The sequence below is a fragment of the Pelodiscus sinensis genome, chromosome 17 (assembly GCF_052426305.1).
Source record: "Pelodiscus sinensis isolate ZL-2025 chromosome 17, ASM5242630v1, whole genome shotgun sequence".
In the NCBI taxonomy this organism is placed as follows: domain Eukaryota; kingdom Metazoa; phylum Chordata; order Testudines; family Trionychidae; genus Pelodiscus; species Pelodiscus sinensis.
The window spans coordinates 421,381-438,998 of NC_143068.1; the positions used below are offsets into that span (position 1 = coordinate 421,381).

Genomic DNA, 17,618 nt, shown 5'->3' on the forward strand with positions numbered 1-17,618 from the left:
ATGTCCAAAGAACAGGATAAAACTTCAGCACACACTTCAGAAGTGTATTTTTCCTCTGGAAAGCTCCTTTTAGGGAGCCTGTAGCTAGAACAGACAAAGCAGTTGTTATATAAAAGGCATACTGGCTAAGATTCCGAATGGCGAGAATAGTCCTGTCCATGTGAAAACTGCCCTTTTTTAAAACATGTAAGGATGCCTGGTTCCTTTCCCTTACTACTCCTGTACTCTCCTCCTTTGCTATTATGAGAACTGGCTTATGAAGTGATGAGCTGTTCAGTATCACTTCCCTTAATGTTCTTGCCAGCTATTAAGGGCACTTTATCTGTTAATGCAGCTGAACAGTTTGGTGCAACTTATTAAGGAGAAAATGCAACCCCTTAAGCAGTTCAGAAGATCGGTCCTGAATGTCCTGTTGATACTGAATGTACACATAGTGAGTTGGTGAGCTATTGTAAACATGCACAGTGTCACTGTACTAAATTCATAAATACGTTCATTTCTCTCTCGTCTCACTTAGTTCTCTACTTTGCACCACTTGAAATGACTAATCAAGTTAAATGAAAAGGATATTGGTAACATATTGCACACTGGATCCAAGGCAATGAAAATGTAAAAATGCCTGCTAGCATCAAATTTTAATTCAAGATATTTTTGGGTTCCAGGCTTAATGTACAAACACTGTGTGTACTGTAAAACATGCATCTTTCTCCACTAGCAAAAGGTGGTGGTTTTTTTTTTTTTTTTTTGAAGGGAACTCTGGCACTGATTTGAAAAAAGCCACACAGCCTCTGAACTTAGTGTAGGTCCTACACACATCTGTGTGCTCTTATCCTCGTGTCTGGTTCGTGCAGTGAATGTTGTTGTCTCCAGTTTTCTTGCCTGGGAATCTAGTTAACTGTTACCATTCCCTAGGAATGGGATTGGGGGTAGAACGGGGGTGGAGAGAGGCATGCTTGCCATTATAGTACTGTCAAACCTAAAAAACCTTGTGTCTATTCAAATAACTGACCTCTAAAATTGAAGTGCTGTGCCAATTGAGGGAGAAATTCAGCAGCAGGCTGGTGGCTTGATGGGAGTTGAATGGCTTCCCTGCATGTAACCCTAGTATCCACTCACCTAGTAAATAAAGCGAGGATGAGGGTATTATTGGCTCATTTTAAGGCTGCAATTGAAGGGTTTCAGTTCTGAGTGTGTTAATCTGTGTGTATATACTAATATACAATCCAGTTTTGCTGGTAAACCATTTTTATTTGCTATTTGAAAACTACTTGACAATACAGTGCGGTTAAAGTCAAGGTTTTATAGCTGGTTTCTTAAAAGCCTTTTGAATTTGAAGAGTGAGCTGTAACAAATGTTGGCTGTGTCTTTAAGTGAATAAAACCAGGATCAGTGCCTCTTGTGTAACATAAGTATTGTATTGTTTTCTTTAACAAATAGTAGAGTGGCCGACAAATTGTAATGCTTTAAACAAGCATGTTCCACCTGTAGTTCCTCAATATGGATGTTTAAAATATTGTGTTAGTACTGAAATGATCAGTCAATTACGTTATCACTCAATTGTCGGCATGCTTTCTTCGTGTGATACTGTCCATTGAGTCTCTGGGGAAAAATTCAGAGGCGCTAAGCTACTGTCACTTTTTTTTTTCCTGGCACTGCCCTCCCGTCTTGTCTTGGTCCATTTTACAGTCCCTTAGGCTGAATGCCTCCCTGCTCCCTTCTGATCTCGTGTGGGCAAGAGTTTCTTAAACTGGGATATGTGCATGTTGCACACTCCCGCTCGTGACTTCCTGCTGAGGGCGCTTTTTCAAAAGATCCTGTAAACCTCAAAAAATGAGGTAGCCATGCAGCACGATTGAGAAGAGTAAGATACTAGTTAAATTGAATTAGGGGTACCTTCCCACTAGAATAAGATGGGGCAAAACTTTGCTTCCCTTAGGGTAATTCATACCCACACAGTGCGTGGTGTTTTCCTGGATAAGGGACAGATTTGCTCTTTGATTTCTCAGCATTATCAGGCTTTTCCATTCTGACCCATCCTAAATTTAAACAGGGCAGTCAGCTATACCTTCTCTCCCCCCCCCCCCCCCCCCCCCCCCCCCCCCCCCGTGCAGCGTGTTGTCCTCTGCAGAGATAGGAGAGACACAGAGGAGCTGCTCCAGTCTGAAGCATGGAGGGTAAGTGACTCGGAGTGGCGAGGAGGAGACAACAGAGCAGGACAGACTTCCCTTAGCGTGTGGCTTCTCTCAAACTTCCCCTGCAGCGACCACCACACACTAACACGGTCACACGCCCCGAGTCTGCCACACACAGTCAGGCCGCGCACACACTTTGTGTTTGCCCATAGTGGTGAAGCATGGAATTGAACCAGAGCACCAGACTCGCCTCCTCCTAGGTTAACTATCAATGCCTTCTGCCTCTTCAAGGCTGTACTCAGTGAAATACCGATAGCGTGGCAGCAGTGCTTAACGCTGGGATTCATGTCACCAGGAGTCTCAAATGGCTATCCTGGCTAGTGTGCATGGGGCCAAACCTCTTCAGGATCTAGCTTGCCAGAACCAGGATGAACAGCGCTTCCTGCATGCCTTGAATTCTTCCATTGCGGTGGGTAGATCTGCAGATGGTGGATCTTGAGTCCAAGACTGGAAGATGCCCCCCAGCTGTGCTTTTAGCAGTGCTCCCAAGAGGCCGATAGCTTTATGCACAGTGGGCTGTGGCCCAAGGCATTCGGCCCAGGTACTTACATGCCACCCCCCCAAACCCTCATCTATGTCAATGAAGGGCTGTTTACACAACGGGAACCATGCAAACTGCAATTAGCATTTGGTTCTCCTTGCCCTAGTTTAAGGTCTTCTCCATAGGGCTTCTGTGCTGTGGGGATTTAGAATTGATGCTGGCTGTGTACATGGAAGCCTGGAGAGGTTATGAATCAGTGGCAGAGAGCCAAAGACTGGTCTGCGCTACACAGTTAAGTAGACAGAAGCTGCCTTATGTAAACATGACACTTGATCGGCAGGAGCAAGGCGGGGGTAAGTGCCCCACTGCACCAATGCGATGACTCGAGCGCTGCCTCATGATGGTGATGGTCGTGAACACTGCAGACTGTGGGTACTGATAGAACGTACGCAGGCTGTGGTGTCTGAGCTAGAACTCCCATTTCCTTAGGCCATGTCTTCACTAAACAGCAGATCAATGCTGCTGTGATCGATCTTCCAAAGTTCAATTTAACAGGTCTAGTTAAGACTAGGGAAGTAACTGTTTATATGGCTACATTCATCTGATGAGCCTAAGCCTGAAATTTTCAGTGGTTAGACGGTTACTTAATTACATACATTTTAACATCCCTAGTTAAGACCTGCTAAATCGAACTCGCAGAGCACCCTTGTCAGCGGCCGGTACACCTGCTTCTGTGAGGGGTAAGGGAAGCCAGTGGAGCATGTCTTTCCAGTGGCCTTCTGCTGTGAGAATGGCAGGGAAACTCAAAACAAGGAATGTTGATGCCAGTGATGTAATTAACATAGCTAGAGTTGCATATCTGGCCCTTCCTCTTTAATGTAGACCTGGCTGTAGTCTGATCTGTCAGTCTGGAGTAATTCACTTGCCTCTACACAGCACCCTTACTTTGAAATAAGCGACACGATTTGTGCTGCCCAAATCCTGATTTGAGATAATCTTGAAAGTGCTGTTCCAAAACGTTTCGTAACCCTCACGGAACGAGGCTTATGGGGATTCTGAAATAGCATGTCCGTTATTTTGAAATAACGGGTGTGCTCAAAAGATGTGGAATAGTTTTTTCGGGATGCTTCTGGTATCCCAAAACAGCTCTGCTGTCGTAGCCTTAGAGCCAATTGACTCCAGAATTACCCCACTGTGACTAGGCTATTTCCTATTGAAGACCTGAAATGTCAGCTCCTTGATTTGCAGTGGGCAGGTGCAGCTCTGTATCAAGGGCTGGGAATTAAAAACAGCTGTGGGCGTCCTTCGGTCTTGAAAGGAGTTCCTGCAAAGGGAGGTGGCAGTGATGGGATGTCCCGGTTTAATGATGTATGGAAAAAAAGTTTTAAAATGTTTTTCGGGGGGAGGAGGGTTCTGTTTGAAAGGGCTGAAAAGGCCAGAAGGGTTGGTATTGCAGCTGCAGTTTGCAGACCCCAGTAACTGGATTAGAATGAAAGTCCCCACCTCATTGTGACTTGTACAGCCACTTCTTCCTGAGCTGAACATGTTCCCTCTCCTGCTGCTGTTTGGAAGATCCACCAAAAGGTTACGTTGGGCCCTGGAGATGGCCTGAGATGGATTGACACTACCCTGCTATAGCCTCGATAAACTTTCTTGAAAGCTACTTCTTGGATTCACTGCACTAAAAAGTCAGTTGGGTCTGTGGTGGTCTGGCTTCTGGAGGAGGGGAATGCTAGCTGTCTGCTGCTTCTGGTAGCAGGCATTGCTGCTGTTGGGTACGATCCCCGCCCCCACCTAGAAGCATGCTCAGGTATGACACAGTGTTTCTTGAGTTGCCTGCAGAGCAGCCTGTGGGCGAGTAGCAGCTTGTGGGCGAGTCCTAGCCTGATTCAAAGGATGGTGTAACCTTGGCTGAGCTCCTAGGTACGATCCTACCTTGGGCTTGCCATGCCCTGAAGCTGGAAGATCTGGAAACCCTGTGGAACCACCACTGTGCTGATGCCCTGGGGCTGTTCTGTAGCAAACAAGGGGCCGTGCTGATACAAGTTTGGCAGGCCAAGATGCATTCTAAACAAGGCCATCAAAATGATGGTCCAGAGGGGACTCTAAGAGTTGACCATGGCCAGCTAATGCATCTTTACACACTGTCGGCTTTGGCTGCACAGCAGGGCTAAAGTTGAAATAAATTAATGGAGATTGCCTATCTCCTAGAACTGGAAGGGACCTTGAATGGTCATCGAGTCCAGTCCCCTGCCTTCACAGCAGGACCAAGTACTGTCCCTGACAAATTTTTGCCCTAAATCCCTAACTGGCCTCCGCAAGGATTGAACTCACAACCCTGGGTTTAGCAGGCCCATGCTCAAACCACTGAGCTATCCCTCCCCCCTAAGTGGATGTGCCATGACTCAGACCCAGGGAGTAGTAGCTGCCTCTTGGATGGCTCAACCCTGCTGTCCTGCACTGAGTGGGCTCCACTTAGAACAGAATTAGGGGCTTACAGACAAAATCCTCTCAAATCCAGAAGAGCTTTTTCAACCCTCATCCCAGGCAAAGCCAAGCCCTTGGCAGAGATGCCACAGAAACGAGTGACTCCAGAAACACTAGCCCGGGGCCCAGAAATCCTGAAAAGTCAGAGAAGACATCCGAGGTGGAATAATTCCCCTTTTTTATTATACAGGACTTTATGTACAAGGCCATCTTCTTCCCAAACAGCAGCATCGCGGTCAGTTCATAGCAAAAATTGCAGCTCATCTCTCAAAGCCTAGACTACAATGATACAAGGGCTCGGCACAGCACGCTGGACAAACAAATGGTCTGGGAACTGAAACGTGGAAGGAAGAGAAGGAAAAGAAAGTAACGTTCTTCCCTTGTAGCCCTCAAATATTTCCAGTGAAGAAATGCAAGAAAAACGTTGTGCTTCAACAGCCAGGGTCACAGGTAGGCCAGGTTCTCTCTGAGGCAAGCCCGGTTCCATGGCTTGCTTTCCACTCCATCTCTCCCTAAAGACTGAGACGCCTGGGTTTGAGTGCTGCAGTAGAAAGCAGGAGGCCGCTCTGACACTGGTGGAGTAGCTCTCGGTCACTCTGCTTAGTTTCACCCTGGTTCTTGGAGTCTGATCTAGGGCCGGGGAGATGGCCCGCCAGTTGGCCTGGCACTGCAATCTCAGCTCTACCGACGTCTGCAGCCAGCGACTAGGCAGAGGCCCAATCGAGGGAATCTGGGACCATGCAACAGAAGGGAAAGTGGGGGGAGGGGCCCTTTTGGAGACTTTTGTATGAAGAACCCCGCTCCCCCCCCCATGTCTGCTGCTGCCCTTTGTCGTCTGGGCAGTGAGTGGCCAAGGGCCGTGCGGCGGCAGGGCTGGGGCGGGAAACGCTTGAAGCCCCTCAGGCCCAGCGGGCTGGGCTCTAACCCTTTAACTCAGGCGAGTTCGCCGCCCAGCGCGATGCAGAGCGCAGCCTGTGTGGTCTGGGGCAGGGGCCAGCTCGCCCCTCCCTCAGCCAGACCTTGAAGGCCCCGAGGGAGGCTGGAGCCAGGGCTGGTGTGTGGCCATGCGGCTATAGGGGCTGAGTCGCCTGTCGCACACGGCATGGATGCTGGGCCGGAGGGGAAGAGGTGGCAGCGCACCCCTCAGCCTGAACTGTTCGTCCAGTAAGCGGGTTGTACACTAGCCACTTGGCTCCGCTTTCATTCCCCTCCCCCCATTCCACAGTGACTTTGTTTCCCCTTAGTGACACACGGTCAGTCGGATGGCTCAGAAACCAGGCCTCTGATGACAATAGGTGCTTTGTAGCTGCTGCTCTGGTTCCCTTATTCTCCTGTCAGTGGCTTCCGCCTCTCTCCATGCTGGCCCAGTGTGCAACAAGGGCCATGCTACCGATTTCCTTACCCGGGGGATGGCCGCGCAGCCAGGGCGGCTCGTTGGCTGAAAAGGGCTTGGGAGGAGGTGACTGGGTTGAGGAGGAAAACGTTGCCCCCGTGCCCTGTTCATGAACATGGTCAAATGTGTGGAACTACAAATTGTCCAGACCCATTAAGAAACAGGCCGGCCCCGTCTACCGCGAGAGCTAAATTCTTTATTGGATTAGACTAGTTATCTCTTCCTGCCCCTACGGACGGCTCTAACACGTCCCCGACTCGTTTTATAATACACCTCCATCCCAGAGTCTGAGCAGTGACGGTCATGGAGCACGCGTCTGTCTGCTGCCCAGATCGGCAGCCGGGCTCTGAGGAGCAGGATCCGCTCGGGGGACTGGTGGTCTTTGTTTTTGCTTTTACAGATGGGTTGAAGATGTCGGTCCATGTTTCTCCTTTGGAATGCCAGGCAGAGATGGCAGCAGCCCTGCATTTTCTGCTTGTCCGGCTCAGCATGCCCAGCCAGGGTATAACCTCATGCTCTCCTCGCACTGGTGTTCATCGCTCTCCCGAACATGCTACTGGAAGACAGGAGGGAGAAAAACAGGCGTGTCAGTCCCTTCTGATTGAGGAGAAGCACGTAGGGGGTGAAGCCAGGCTTGGTGCCAGGAAACCTCCCCCCCACACTACAAAAAGGATGTGGACGCATTGGAGAGGGTCCAGCAGAGGGCAACCAAAATGATTAAAGTGCTGGAGCACATGACCTATGAGGAGAGGCTGAGGGACTTGGGTCTGTTTAGTCTGCAGAAGAAAAGAGTGAGGGGGGATTTGATAGCGGCCTTCAACTTCCTGAAGGGAGGTTCCAAAGAGGATGGAGAGAGGCTGTTCTCAGTAGTGACAGATGGCAGAACAAGGAGCAATGGTCTCAAGTTGTGGTGGGAGAGGTCCAGGTTGGATGCCTGGTTTCCACCCCCAGTACGCACCTGGCTCCAGCCCCCCAGCATCATGTACAAGAGCAGTCTTGTGATGAGGACAGGCACTGGACCTCATCACAGTACGCCCAAGCAGGAGAGAGCAAGTCTGTGACTAGCCCAGGGGTCTGGGCACTCCGCGGGCATGTGAGTCATGTTAAAATCCCTGAGCCAACGAACGCGAGAGAAAGCCCAGATCCCAGAGGCTAGGGACTTGTGGGAGCGCTGGGATCGTGGCAGCGAGCAGGGCATGGAAGTTAGTCATTGCAATGGGAAGCCCTTCCCGCTGCCGGCTGCCTCCTGTAGGCCATGGACCTCACCTGTTCTGAGCAGCCCCTGGCTCCTTTTCAAATTATGGGCTCTTGGCGGGGGTGTAAATTTGGGGCTAGAGCACCTGACTCCCACTGGGGGCACAGGGAGCCTGGCACAAATCCCAGGGGCAGAACATGGCCTCTGTGTCGTTCCTGAGCATCTAGGCTGGGATTTCTATAGGGGACGGGGGGTAGATGCCCTGCGTCTATTGACTTTCAGAGAGATGCTGGCACCTAACTCCCACGCGCTCATTGAAATGCCACCCCCGAGCACCCAGTGTAAGTATTTCCATGCGCTTATCAGCAGCGGGACCTAGCAGCTGGGTCGCTGGACTGCGACGCGGGAGACCTGCATTCCAAGGCCAGGAGGGACCATCACGTTAATCTGCTCTGGATTTTTTTTTCCCCTAACTGATCTTCTGCAGGAATTACGGTAGGAAAGTTCTTGCCTGTGTTAAGCAGGAGGCCAATCTTGATTTAAAAATAGCCAATGATTGGGGGGGAGGGGTGGGTCCAGCATGGTCCTTGGTAAATGTTCCAACTGGTTCTACTCCCAGCTCTGACACTGGCTGCTGTGTGACTTTGGGCACGCCAATTAACATCTCTTGCCTCAGTTTCCCCTTGGTAAAATGGGGCTTCTGAACCCAAACTCCGTTGGAAAACATGGCTGCAATCAACAGTACTATGGAAAAGTGTCCTCGAGCAGCGAACTATTCTACTTCTTCATCTACAGGTGATGGACGTGGCCAGTACTGTCTAGATTTATACAGGAGCTTTTGCTCAATGGTCTCTTCTCCCACGGATGGTTCTGAGAGATGCCACCTTACGTAAGGAGACCTGCAGGGCAACTCCGGCCTGGAGCATCTTGGAAAGTCTGCAGCAGAGCTCTGCTCCCGCTCACCTCCTAAGCCAGTGGGGGCAGCCTGCAGGCCTCGGGCAGCTCCTCAGGGTGAGCCGCTGGCCACCAGACAGTTTGTCTGTTGTGTGTGTGCAGGCCTGGCCACTCACAGCTCCAGGTGGCCACATTTCGCCGTTCCCAGACCGCGGGAACCGAGGGACGTGGCAGCCAGCAAGTCCCTGTGGCCTGCGCAACTTTCCACTGCTCTGAGCTGTGCTCTGCCGGCCTGAGGCAATGGAAAGAATCTCACCAGCTTCCGGCCTTTGGGTGAGACCCTCACACCGGCACGACGCTCCCCAAAGGTGCGGCAAAGGGCAGCTCACTCAGCTATCGCTCATTTGTATCTGCCCAGGCCTCAACTGACTGAGGCATAGGCGCAGGTTTGGAGCCCCCAGGCCACTGTGGTGAAGAAGATGCCTATTGCCACGGAGAAGAGTGGCTCCACTCAGGATCGAGGCCTCCTTGGCCAGGGTGCTGTACGTGCCCAGGAAGATCCAGGCCCAGCACCTCACGAGCTAACCGTGTCAGGCGTGTGGCCCATCTCCACTAAGGTTCCATCCATCTGGCTTTCAACCGGACAGCCCCGTTTTGGGCTTCTGTGTCCGAGGGCCATTTAGGGTTGTCAGGTATCCTGACTGGCACCTGAGCCAAAAGTCTGGTTGCCATGGGGACAAGGGAGGTGCAAGGCCCTCTCCATGTTAGACCCTGCTCAGCCAGGGCTGCCTCCTACCTGCAGGCAGGCTCCTGGATGCAGGGAGAGGAGGAGCAATGGGGACTAGGCTTTGGGGGGTGAAGCCGGGGAGGAAGATGGGGGGGGGGGGAAGTACTGGAAAAGGGGGTGACTCAAGAGAAGCAACAGAGCATGGCTAGAGCCTCGGGTTCAGATACCAGACATTAGAAAGGTGATAACTCTAAATCAAGGCAGGAATGAATAACTTTGTTAGGGATGAAAATTTTTATTGGTGTCCCAATTTTCAGGGGCCCTGCCAGATGGGGACTGTTCTTATTAAAGTGCTGTGAAAACCTGTTTGCTTGTTTATTTTGTTCACTGGCTGGTCGGGGGGAAAAAGTGTGTTTTGGAACAATTGCTGTTTGAATTTTGTGAGACACCAATAAGAAACATCTTGGTGTTTCATGTTGCCTATCACGTTGTCTTTGACCTGAAGCCAATGTGCTGTTTTATTTGCAAGCTCTTGAAAGTAAATTGAAGTAAATTTCTGAACCAAAACTAATTTTGCACTGATAAATGGAAACCTTTTGCTTTTTTCCAGAATATTTTTAGGCTTTTTTCCCCCCAACCAAAATAGCTTAGTGAAATCCACATGAATTCATGGACTATTTCCATTGCCTCGAACCTGCCTTTTCAGCAAAATAGCTTCAGATGACAAATTTCACCTGGCTCTGGTTCTGATGTTTAGAAGTCAAGCGACACATGGAACAAAAGGAGCCAAAACGCTCCTGGGAAGTTATTTCTGAAATGTTCAGACACAAATGGATTTTGTGATTTTTCTTTTCCTTGAAATTTGAGGACAATGCCATCTGGTGGTAAGATACAGCCAGCAAGGGCAGGGCCTTGGAGAACTTTTCCACCCAGTTAGAGGACTCTGTGTATTTATTATCAGTCTTGCTGTAACCTTTATTTGGGAAAACAGAGCTTTTTCTCACTAGAATATGCATTGCTAAGGCTCCTGTCATTGAAGTAGTTAAGCAGGGTCCTGTTCTTACAAAGCACTTAAGCAGGTGCTGAACTTTAAGCAGGTGAATAGCCCACTTGGCTTCAGCCGGAGTAGTCACAACCCCAGATCCATACTTCTTACCAGTTCGTCTTCACAGGCATCTCGCGTGAGTCCCTCCTCCTCTCCTTCCTCTCCGTTCAGCGGCTCCTCTGCGTTGATTTCTGCCTCTGACGCTGTGTCGTCCTGGGAGATCTCGCTTTTATTCCCATCTGCCTTCTTTCGTACCTCTGAGGCCCAAGAGCCAGGGCAGCAAGGTCAGTGGGTGCAAGGGACATGGAGGGGAAGGAACAGTTTGGAGTTAATCTTAAATAGTCCACTGGGGGTCCCGGGTCAGATATTCAGAGCCCATGACGGCTATTTTATACATAATTGGAAGACTTAACTGTCATTGCTTAGGTTCTTCAGGGCAGGGGGCTGGCGCTGTGTGGGGGGGGGGGGGGGGAGGAGAGGGGCACAGGACTCAGGGCAGGTAGTGGGAGGTGCAGGAGGCTGGGTGGCAGGCTTAGAGCAGGGGGGCCTTGGGAGAGGGTAGGGGGGTGGGAGGATTGGGTGACGGGACGGAAGGATTGGGGTGCACAGTGAAGGATTCAGGGCAGGGGGTGGGGACAGGGCAGGGGTATGGGAGGATTGGGGTGCAGGATTCAGGGCAGGGGTATGGGAGGAATGGGGTGCAGGATTCAGGGCAGGGGTATGGGAGGAGTGGGTAATGGGGAGGTAAGGTTTGGGGGCACAGGGAAGGAGGGGTGGGAGCTCAGGGAAGGGGGATGGGAGGATTGGGGTGCACTGGGAAGGAGGGGTGAAGGATTCAGGGCAGGGTCAGGCCCTGGGAAGATGGGGCTGCATGGCCCTGCTGGCTCCTGAGGGGAGGGACGGTGTTGCCCCGCCCAGCCCAGCCCAGCCCAGCCCTCAGGATGTGTGGGGGGACCAGGACTGCCGGTGGGGCGGAGCGCCTGTTCAGCCCCAGCGCTGCTCCTGGGGCAATGGAACCGCTGAGGGGCAGGGACGGTTCCATTTAGCGCTGGAGCCAAGGACTGGAGGGGGGAGGTTTTGTGGGGACAGGAGGGATCCTTTATCGGTGGCTGGTGGTCAGCAATATGGAGCAACCTCGCCCATTGGCCACGCTCTTCCTGGTGCCACCCCCCGGTCACTCTGCAGTATAACTGCCCCCTGCGCTCACTGCCACAGTGTCATTGCAGAGCCTGCCAGTCCCTGCTTCCAGCCCCTCCCGTTCCATGGTAGGGAAACACTCCGATTCCAGGCACATCCCATTTTCTGGGAATAACCAAGCCCCGGCCTTGCTTTCAGTTAGTACGAGCGAGGGCCACCGGATTCGGTCTGCAGCGTCTTCTCCTCCTGTCTAGGAGGAGTTCTTGGACAAAGGGACTCGTGGGTGGACTCAGACGGATGCACACATCTAGATTGGTCTGTGTCTCTTCCCACAGTGGGGTGACGCCCCTCGGGTGTGTGGTGGGGGCAGGGGGTGGGATAATCGGGTCCGGTGACTCAGCCCTCACCGGCAGCTGTCCTTTTCCACAATGGGAGCCCCCCTGGCTCTCAGGTGGGGTTGGCGGGGCGGGTGCCTGTCTACTAGCATCCTCAAAGTGGAAATAGCTGGCTTGGAGCATGACTGCTCTGCAAGGCGCTCCTGGCCCTCTCGGGGCCATGGACAAGGCGTTTGTGGGCCCCCCACTGACCTGGGGCTGATTTCTGTTCTTCGGCAATCTGCTCCAATCGGCTCAGAAGAGCGTCGATGTTGGATTTGATCTGGGTCAGCTCTGTTTTGATCGTCTGCAGCTCGTTGCATTTCACTTCAAAGGGAGGGAGAAGCCCGGGGGTTACTGCAGGCGGCTGCTTTACACGCTCGCGGCTGATGATTTCGGGCTAGTCCCAAAGCCTTCAACCCCGGCAGAACTTGGTGGCCGCGGCAACACCATGAAATCCCTCCCGAGATGGGGGGACGGCAATGGGGGATAATCTGGAGTGTCACCACGGAAACCGTTCTGGGCCACGGCTGAGACAGGTGGAGAGTCAGGGACTGTGACTGCCTGTGCCCTTGGGTGAGTGGTCCCAGCCGCTGGGGGAGGCAGGATGTTAGGCTGCAGCCTGAGTGGAACTGGGACGAAGCCAGTCTGGGCTGGGAATTCCTGCTGCAAGGCTCCAACAGTCCCCAGCTAGCAGAGCTCCTCACACGCTGCATGTAACACGCCCCAGCCACTCGCTGTCTGTTCTCTGAGCAGCCCCCCAGTCCTATGCAGAGCATCTGCTGCTTGGGCCAGCAGCAGCGGGGAGCTGGGCTGCGGCTGCCCCCCCCGAGCTCACAGGAGCCTGCGATGTTCTCAGCGCAATCCTGCAAGTCCGCATTCCAGGACCAAGTCCCAGCTGGCTCTGGAGGTTGGATCCTTACCCGCAGGACCTGCACTGGCCTGGGCAGCTGCGTGCCACGAGGGGAGAGAGGCGCGTGCTCCCACGTGGCTCGCACAAACGCACTGCTGGCCACTCTGGGGGTGTGGCAGAAGCAGTCAGAGCATTTGGAACTCCAGCCTGCATCTTCACCCTTCCACTTTGGTGGCCAGCGAGGCTTGGGCTGACTACGATGGGACCCACTCGCTGCCAGTCCCCTCAAGGCAGGGACGGGCCAGGCCTCACAGGTGGGTGGCTCTGGAACAGTCACGTTTTGTACTTTAGCTATTTGTAGCAGAGCATAACAGCCAAGCTGGCTCAGACCAAAGGTCCGACTAGCCCAGTGTCCTGTCTGCCCACAGGGGCCAATGGCAGCTGCCTCAGAGGGAGGGAACAGAACAGGGAATCCTCACGTGATCCCTCCCCGTCACCCACTTCCAGACACCCTAAAGCTAGGGACACTATCTCTACCCATCTTGGCTAACAGATTCCCGGAGGTTAGGTCCATCAATGGCTATCTAGTGCTTTTTTGAACCCTGTTAAAGTCCTAGCCGTCACCCAAACCTGTGCTATTCCCAACTGGCAGGGGCAATCGTTGTATCTTGGCCTTACCCACTGTCCCCAGGCACATGGTTATTTCAGCGTACGTTTACCGTAGCTTCTTGGACTATAGGCCATTTTCTCGAAAGGGAGGGGCCGTGCTTCCCCCCAGAGCAGCAGGGAATGACGCTGCCCATGCCATCGGAGCCAGTGACAGCTCAGAAGTCAGTGGTCCTGATTTGCATGGAGCCGTTGATATGCAGGACACGTCACACCTTGGGGACAATCCTCCCCCAGCCCAAATTCCAGGCCAGGACTTCACAGCAACCAAAGGGGAGCTGGCCTATAAAGAGCTAGTTTTACATGGAGCCTGGACTTTGGGCGTGAAGTCAACTCTCTCCACTCCTTGGGCGGGAGGCAGACACGGCTCTGGGTGGTCTGGGATAGAGTCATGCGCAGTCCTGGGCGAGCAGTACAAACATGGAAATGGTGAGCAAGGAGCAGCCTTTGGCTGGAGTCTCCGGCAGGACTCAGCAGTGTTCCCTGTAAGCTGTGCGCTAGGGGGGCCATCCAGGAAAGATTCCAGGGCTGCCCAGCTGATTAGTAGATCACCTGCAGCCAGCTGCATGTGTTTCCATTGGTGGTGTACATCCGTACGTCTTGGTACACATGGAAAATGCATTCCGCACACCAATGGAAACAGTAGAGAGATCATTGATATGCAGCTGTAGGATTCTATGTGCATGCCTTAGGAGAAAGTGTAATCGATACACAAGTATAGCAAAGCAATTTTTGGGGTGAAAACCTGACCCCACTGTTGGCAATGGGAGCCGCTGACTTTTACCCTTTGTAAAACACAGAACCTCGCTGGCTTCTCTTGATTTGCCTCTTATCAGCTGCTGAACGGCGGCAAGAGAAGTGAAACAAGATGCAAAAGAGTCAAGTCAGCACATCCCTGAATATTTTTCCTTGGTTCATTTGGAAAAGAAATTGAGCATTACTTCTTTAGACGGCTTCACAGTATATGTTGCCAATGAGTGTGGGCTGAAAGGTGGGGAGAGACGGACTCTATGGGTGTGAAGGAAGGGGCATGCAACATAGCCCAGTGCAAATTAGAAGCTCTCCTAGCACCTTACAAAGTAGGTGGTGTCATTACCCACATATTCCTTTTATTGCAGAGCTGTGGGGGTGGGGCTAGTAGCTCCTGGGACCCAGAACCAGCCAGGACTGAGCTGGGCTGCCTGCCCACCAGCTCCTAAATCACATTTCACGCAGAGCTGCAGCAGGGGTATTGCTGGACCTGGCACAAGTCAGCTTAGAAACGGGTCATTGACTTTTTTTTAAAAAAAAATTCTGTAAGTTGGGCAGGGGTCGGCTTATGAAAGAAGGGGTTTATGGCCGAATACATACGGTAATCAGTGTCATTCAGGAAGAAGCATGAGCTAATGGTCAGCACATGGAACTGAGAGGCAGGACATCCAGGTTCTATTCCCAGCTCCATCTTGTCCCGTCACGTCCCAGCTCCGTGCCTCAGTTTCCCCGTCGGTTATTATTAACAAATGGGGGATGCGAGGGTTAATTGATCAGTGCTTGGGAAACAGTTTCTCAGACAGGCAGTGGTTTGTCGTCATGCGTGGCTGTTCTGGGGCACTCAGTGATGTGGAGGTAGAGGTGAGCCAGCGGGGTGTTTGCTCCCTATGCCGTATGTCTGATCTGCTTGCATTCGCAGGTACTCACACTTTAATCTGGCGGAGCTGTTTGCAATGGCGGCCGATCTGGTGAAAAGTTTGACGGGAAGCGTTGCTTTTACGCGGCGGACTAAGGGGATGGTCACCCGGGGACGCTTCACCGGCACCACCCTGGGGACCGGAGAGACCCGGCCTCGATACTCGAAAAGCCTGCGTGTCAATCAAACAGGTTACAGTCGACAGGGTGGAGCGAACGCGGCGCGCTCAGCATGGACCGGGGCCGGAGAGAGGCTGGGAATAGCCACCAAGGGGAAGGAGGCGTGATGGAGCCACTAGAGGTTGCTGCTGCTACACATTAACGAACCGCAGCTGCAGGAGCTGAGTGGGGGGGTAATATCTTTGATTGGGCCACGGCCTGCTGGCCTTCCAGCTACGGGGCTTTGCTTGTCTCGGTCCCCACGGAAGCTGGTCCGAGCGAGGTGGGACCTCACCCCCGGGGTCTCGCAAGCACCCTGGGACGGAGCCAGGAATCAGACACACAGTTGCAGCCCGCGTGGGGGCAGTTTCTCTGCAGGCCGGAGCTTTTCCCTTTGGAGACTGCGGCGGGTTGGGATTTACCGGAACTCGCCCCTGCAGGTCTCTGTTCTCAGAAACAAGATTTCAGGACCCTGGAAGGGCGGGCGGGCGGGGGGGGGGGGGGGGGGAGGGAGAAGCATTTACAGGGGACAGACCCTTCCATGAGTCCCCTTCTCCTTCCTTTGCATTTCCTCTCCCCTCCCCCAACCCCCATGTGCTGCAGGGAGCTGGCGGGATGGACCTTGGATTGTCCATGGCGCTGCTGCCTGCCCGTGAGGTGAGCAGGGGAGCTGGCGGGACCGTTATCTAGGCTACCTACAGACAGGCCACTGGCTTCGGCAGCGCTGAGCAGGCCAAGGGCCAGAGGCGGCGCCTGGGGGGCTGGCAAGCCGAGAGGCAGGCGTTGCCTTTACTGGTGGACGGCGGCAAAGGGGGCAACTGCCCTGGGCCCGAGCCACTGGCACTGTTGCTGCAGAAGGGTGGTGGGCAGAGCTTTAAATCTCTCCTGGCAGAGTCCCGGGCAGTGTGCTCCTTATGGCACTGGGGGATGGTGCGGTATAGCCCCGCCCATTCTACCTGTAGCCCCGCCCCTTCCAGGAGCATGGAGCTGCCCCCCCCACCTGTCTGTCGGCTCGCCTGCCAACTGCTGTTTGGCCCAACGCGGCACAGAGCAGGGCAGGGGGCTGGCTCTGCATTGCCTCGACAGGGAGACCAAGGAGCCAAGTGTTTGTTCATTTCTGACCCCCGAAGCTCTATTCCTGGGGGTGTCAGCCCTACGGCTGAGAGAATCCCCCCTGCAGACAGTGCCAGGCCCCTGGAGGCGAGCGTCACCCGCCTTTCCGGAAATCACAGCTGGACCCCAAAGCGCAAAGGCCGAGTTCCAGCCCAGCTGCATTTACATTGCTACGTCGGGGCTCCTCACAGGCTCCCGAGCTATCTGCACGGGGGGAACATCAAGTGGACGGGACCCTGCGTTCACAGGGTTGCCAGCTAGAAACCACGCCCTCGCCCCGGTCCGCTGGCGGCTTTGTGCTCCAGGACACAGAGGGCCTGATCCTGTGAGGGCCGGATAAAGTCAGTAGCCCTCATGGCCAGAGGAAAACAGCACATGAAAAGCCAAAGACCCGAGACAGGAACATACCTGGGTCTGTTTGTCCCTCCCTCACTGATTTCCAGATGGCCCTGTGCTAGTCACCCTCCTTCCACCTTCCCAGCCAACTCCTGTGTGGCCTTCATCTACCTTCAGCCTGGGCAGCCAAGGAACCTGCAGGCAGCTCCTTCTCTTCCCTATTCCCTGCTGCTTCTGCTTATCTAGCATGGCCGCCCTCAGTCTCCCTTAGTTGGTGCCTCTCTTGTTCCTCCCCCGCTGGTTCCAAACGTCATCTGCAAACGCCTCTTTCCTCCCACTGCCTCATCGTCTCACTCCTCCAGCAGGGCTGGCCTTCAGTCTACCTGCCGCCTGCCCGCCCCTTCCCCGTGGGCTGACCATGGCGCCGCTGGCGTCTATCGTCTCCGCTCACCTGTCGTAGAAGTCATCTCTGTAGTAGTCGTAGTCGAAGTCGTAACCACTGTAGAGACAAGAGGATGGAACACTGATTAATTAGCATCCGCGCTGTCACTGTGGTGATGAATATGGGCCTGCCACCCACTGACCTCACAGGAAAAAATCCCAACCCTTCAGCTTCATGTTCTAGAGCAGGGTTTTCCAGGTGGGAACGTAGCCAGGCTGTCACCGTGGGCCCTGGCTGGAGCACGGAGACACAGGAACTGCCAGCCTGCTCCACAAAGCTCAGTATCTTGGCTCTGATGGTGACCAATACCAGTTGCTTCATATGAAGGTTTAAGAACCCTGTAATAGGCAGGCCGTTGTGGGCTAATCTACCCCCATGAAGGTCTCCTTCTAATCCCTATGGGCATGCCTACACTGCAGGGCAATGGGCGAATTAAGCGACGCAACTTCAGCTACAGCA

The 17,618-nt window shown here is 53.3% G+C and overlaps 1 protein-coding gene across 7 annotated transcripts in view; it reads right to left on the reverse strand.

Moving 5' to 3' along the window:
- Positions 1-5,952: 5,952 nt before the first annotated feature.
- Positions 5,953-17,618, reverse strand: part of RALY (RALY heterogeneous nuclear ribonucleoprotein) — a 220,611-nt gene continuing 208,945 nt past the window's right edge. For 6 of the 7 annotated variants that reach the window (XM_089769634.1, XM_075901521.2, XM_075901526.2 and 3 more), the window contains 5 exons: positions 17,169-17,216; positions 15,122-15,282; positions 12,139-12,252; positions 10,526-10,671; positions 5,953-7,106 (listed from right to left, as the gene is read on the reverse strand). In XM_089769634.1, the coding sequence (XP_089625760.1) occupies positions 7,038-7,106; positions 10,526-10,671; positions 12,139-12,252; positions 15,122-15,282; positions 17,169-17,216 (538 nt within the window). In that variant the 3' untranslated portion in view covers positions 5,953-7,037. Of the gene's footprint in view, positions 7,110-10,525; positions 10,672-12,138; positions 12,253-15,121; positions 15,283-17,168; positions 17,217-17,618 lie in introns of all 7 variants that reach the window. The other variant, XM_075901528.2, reaches the window with a different exon arrangement.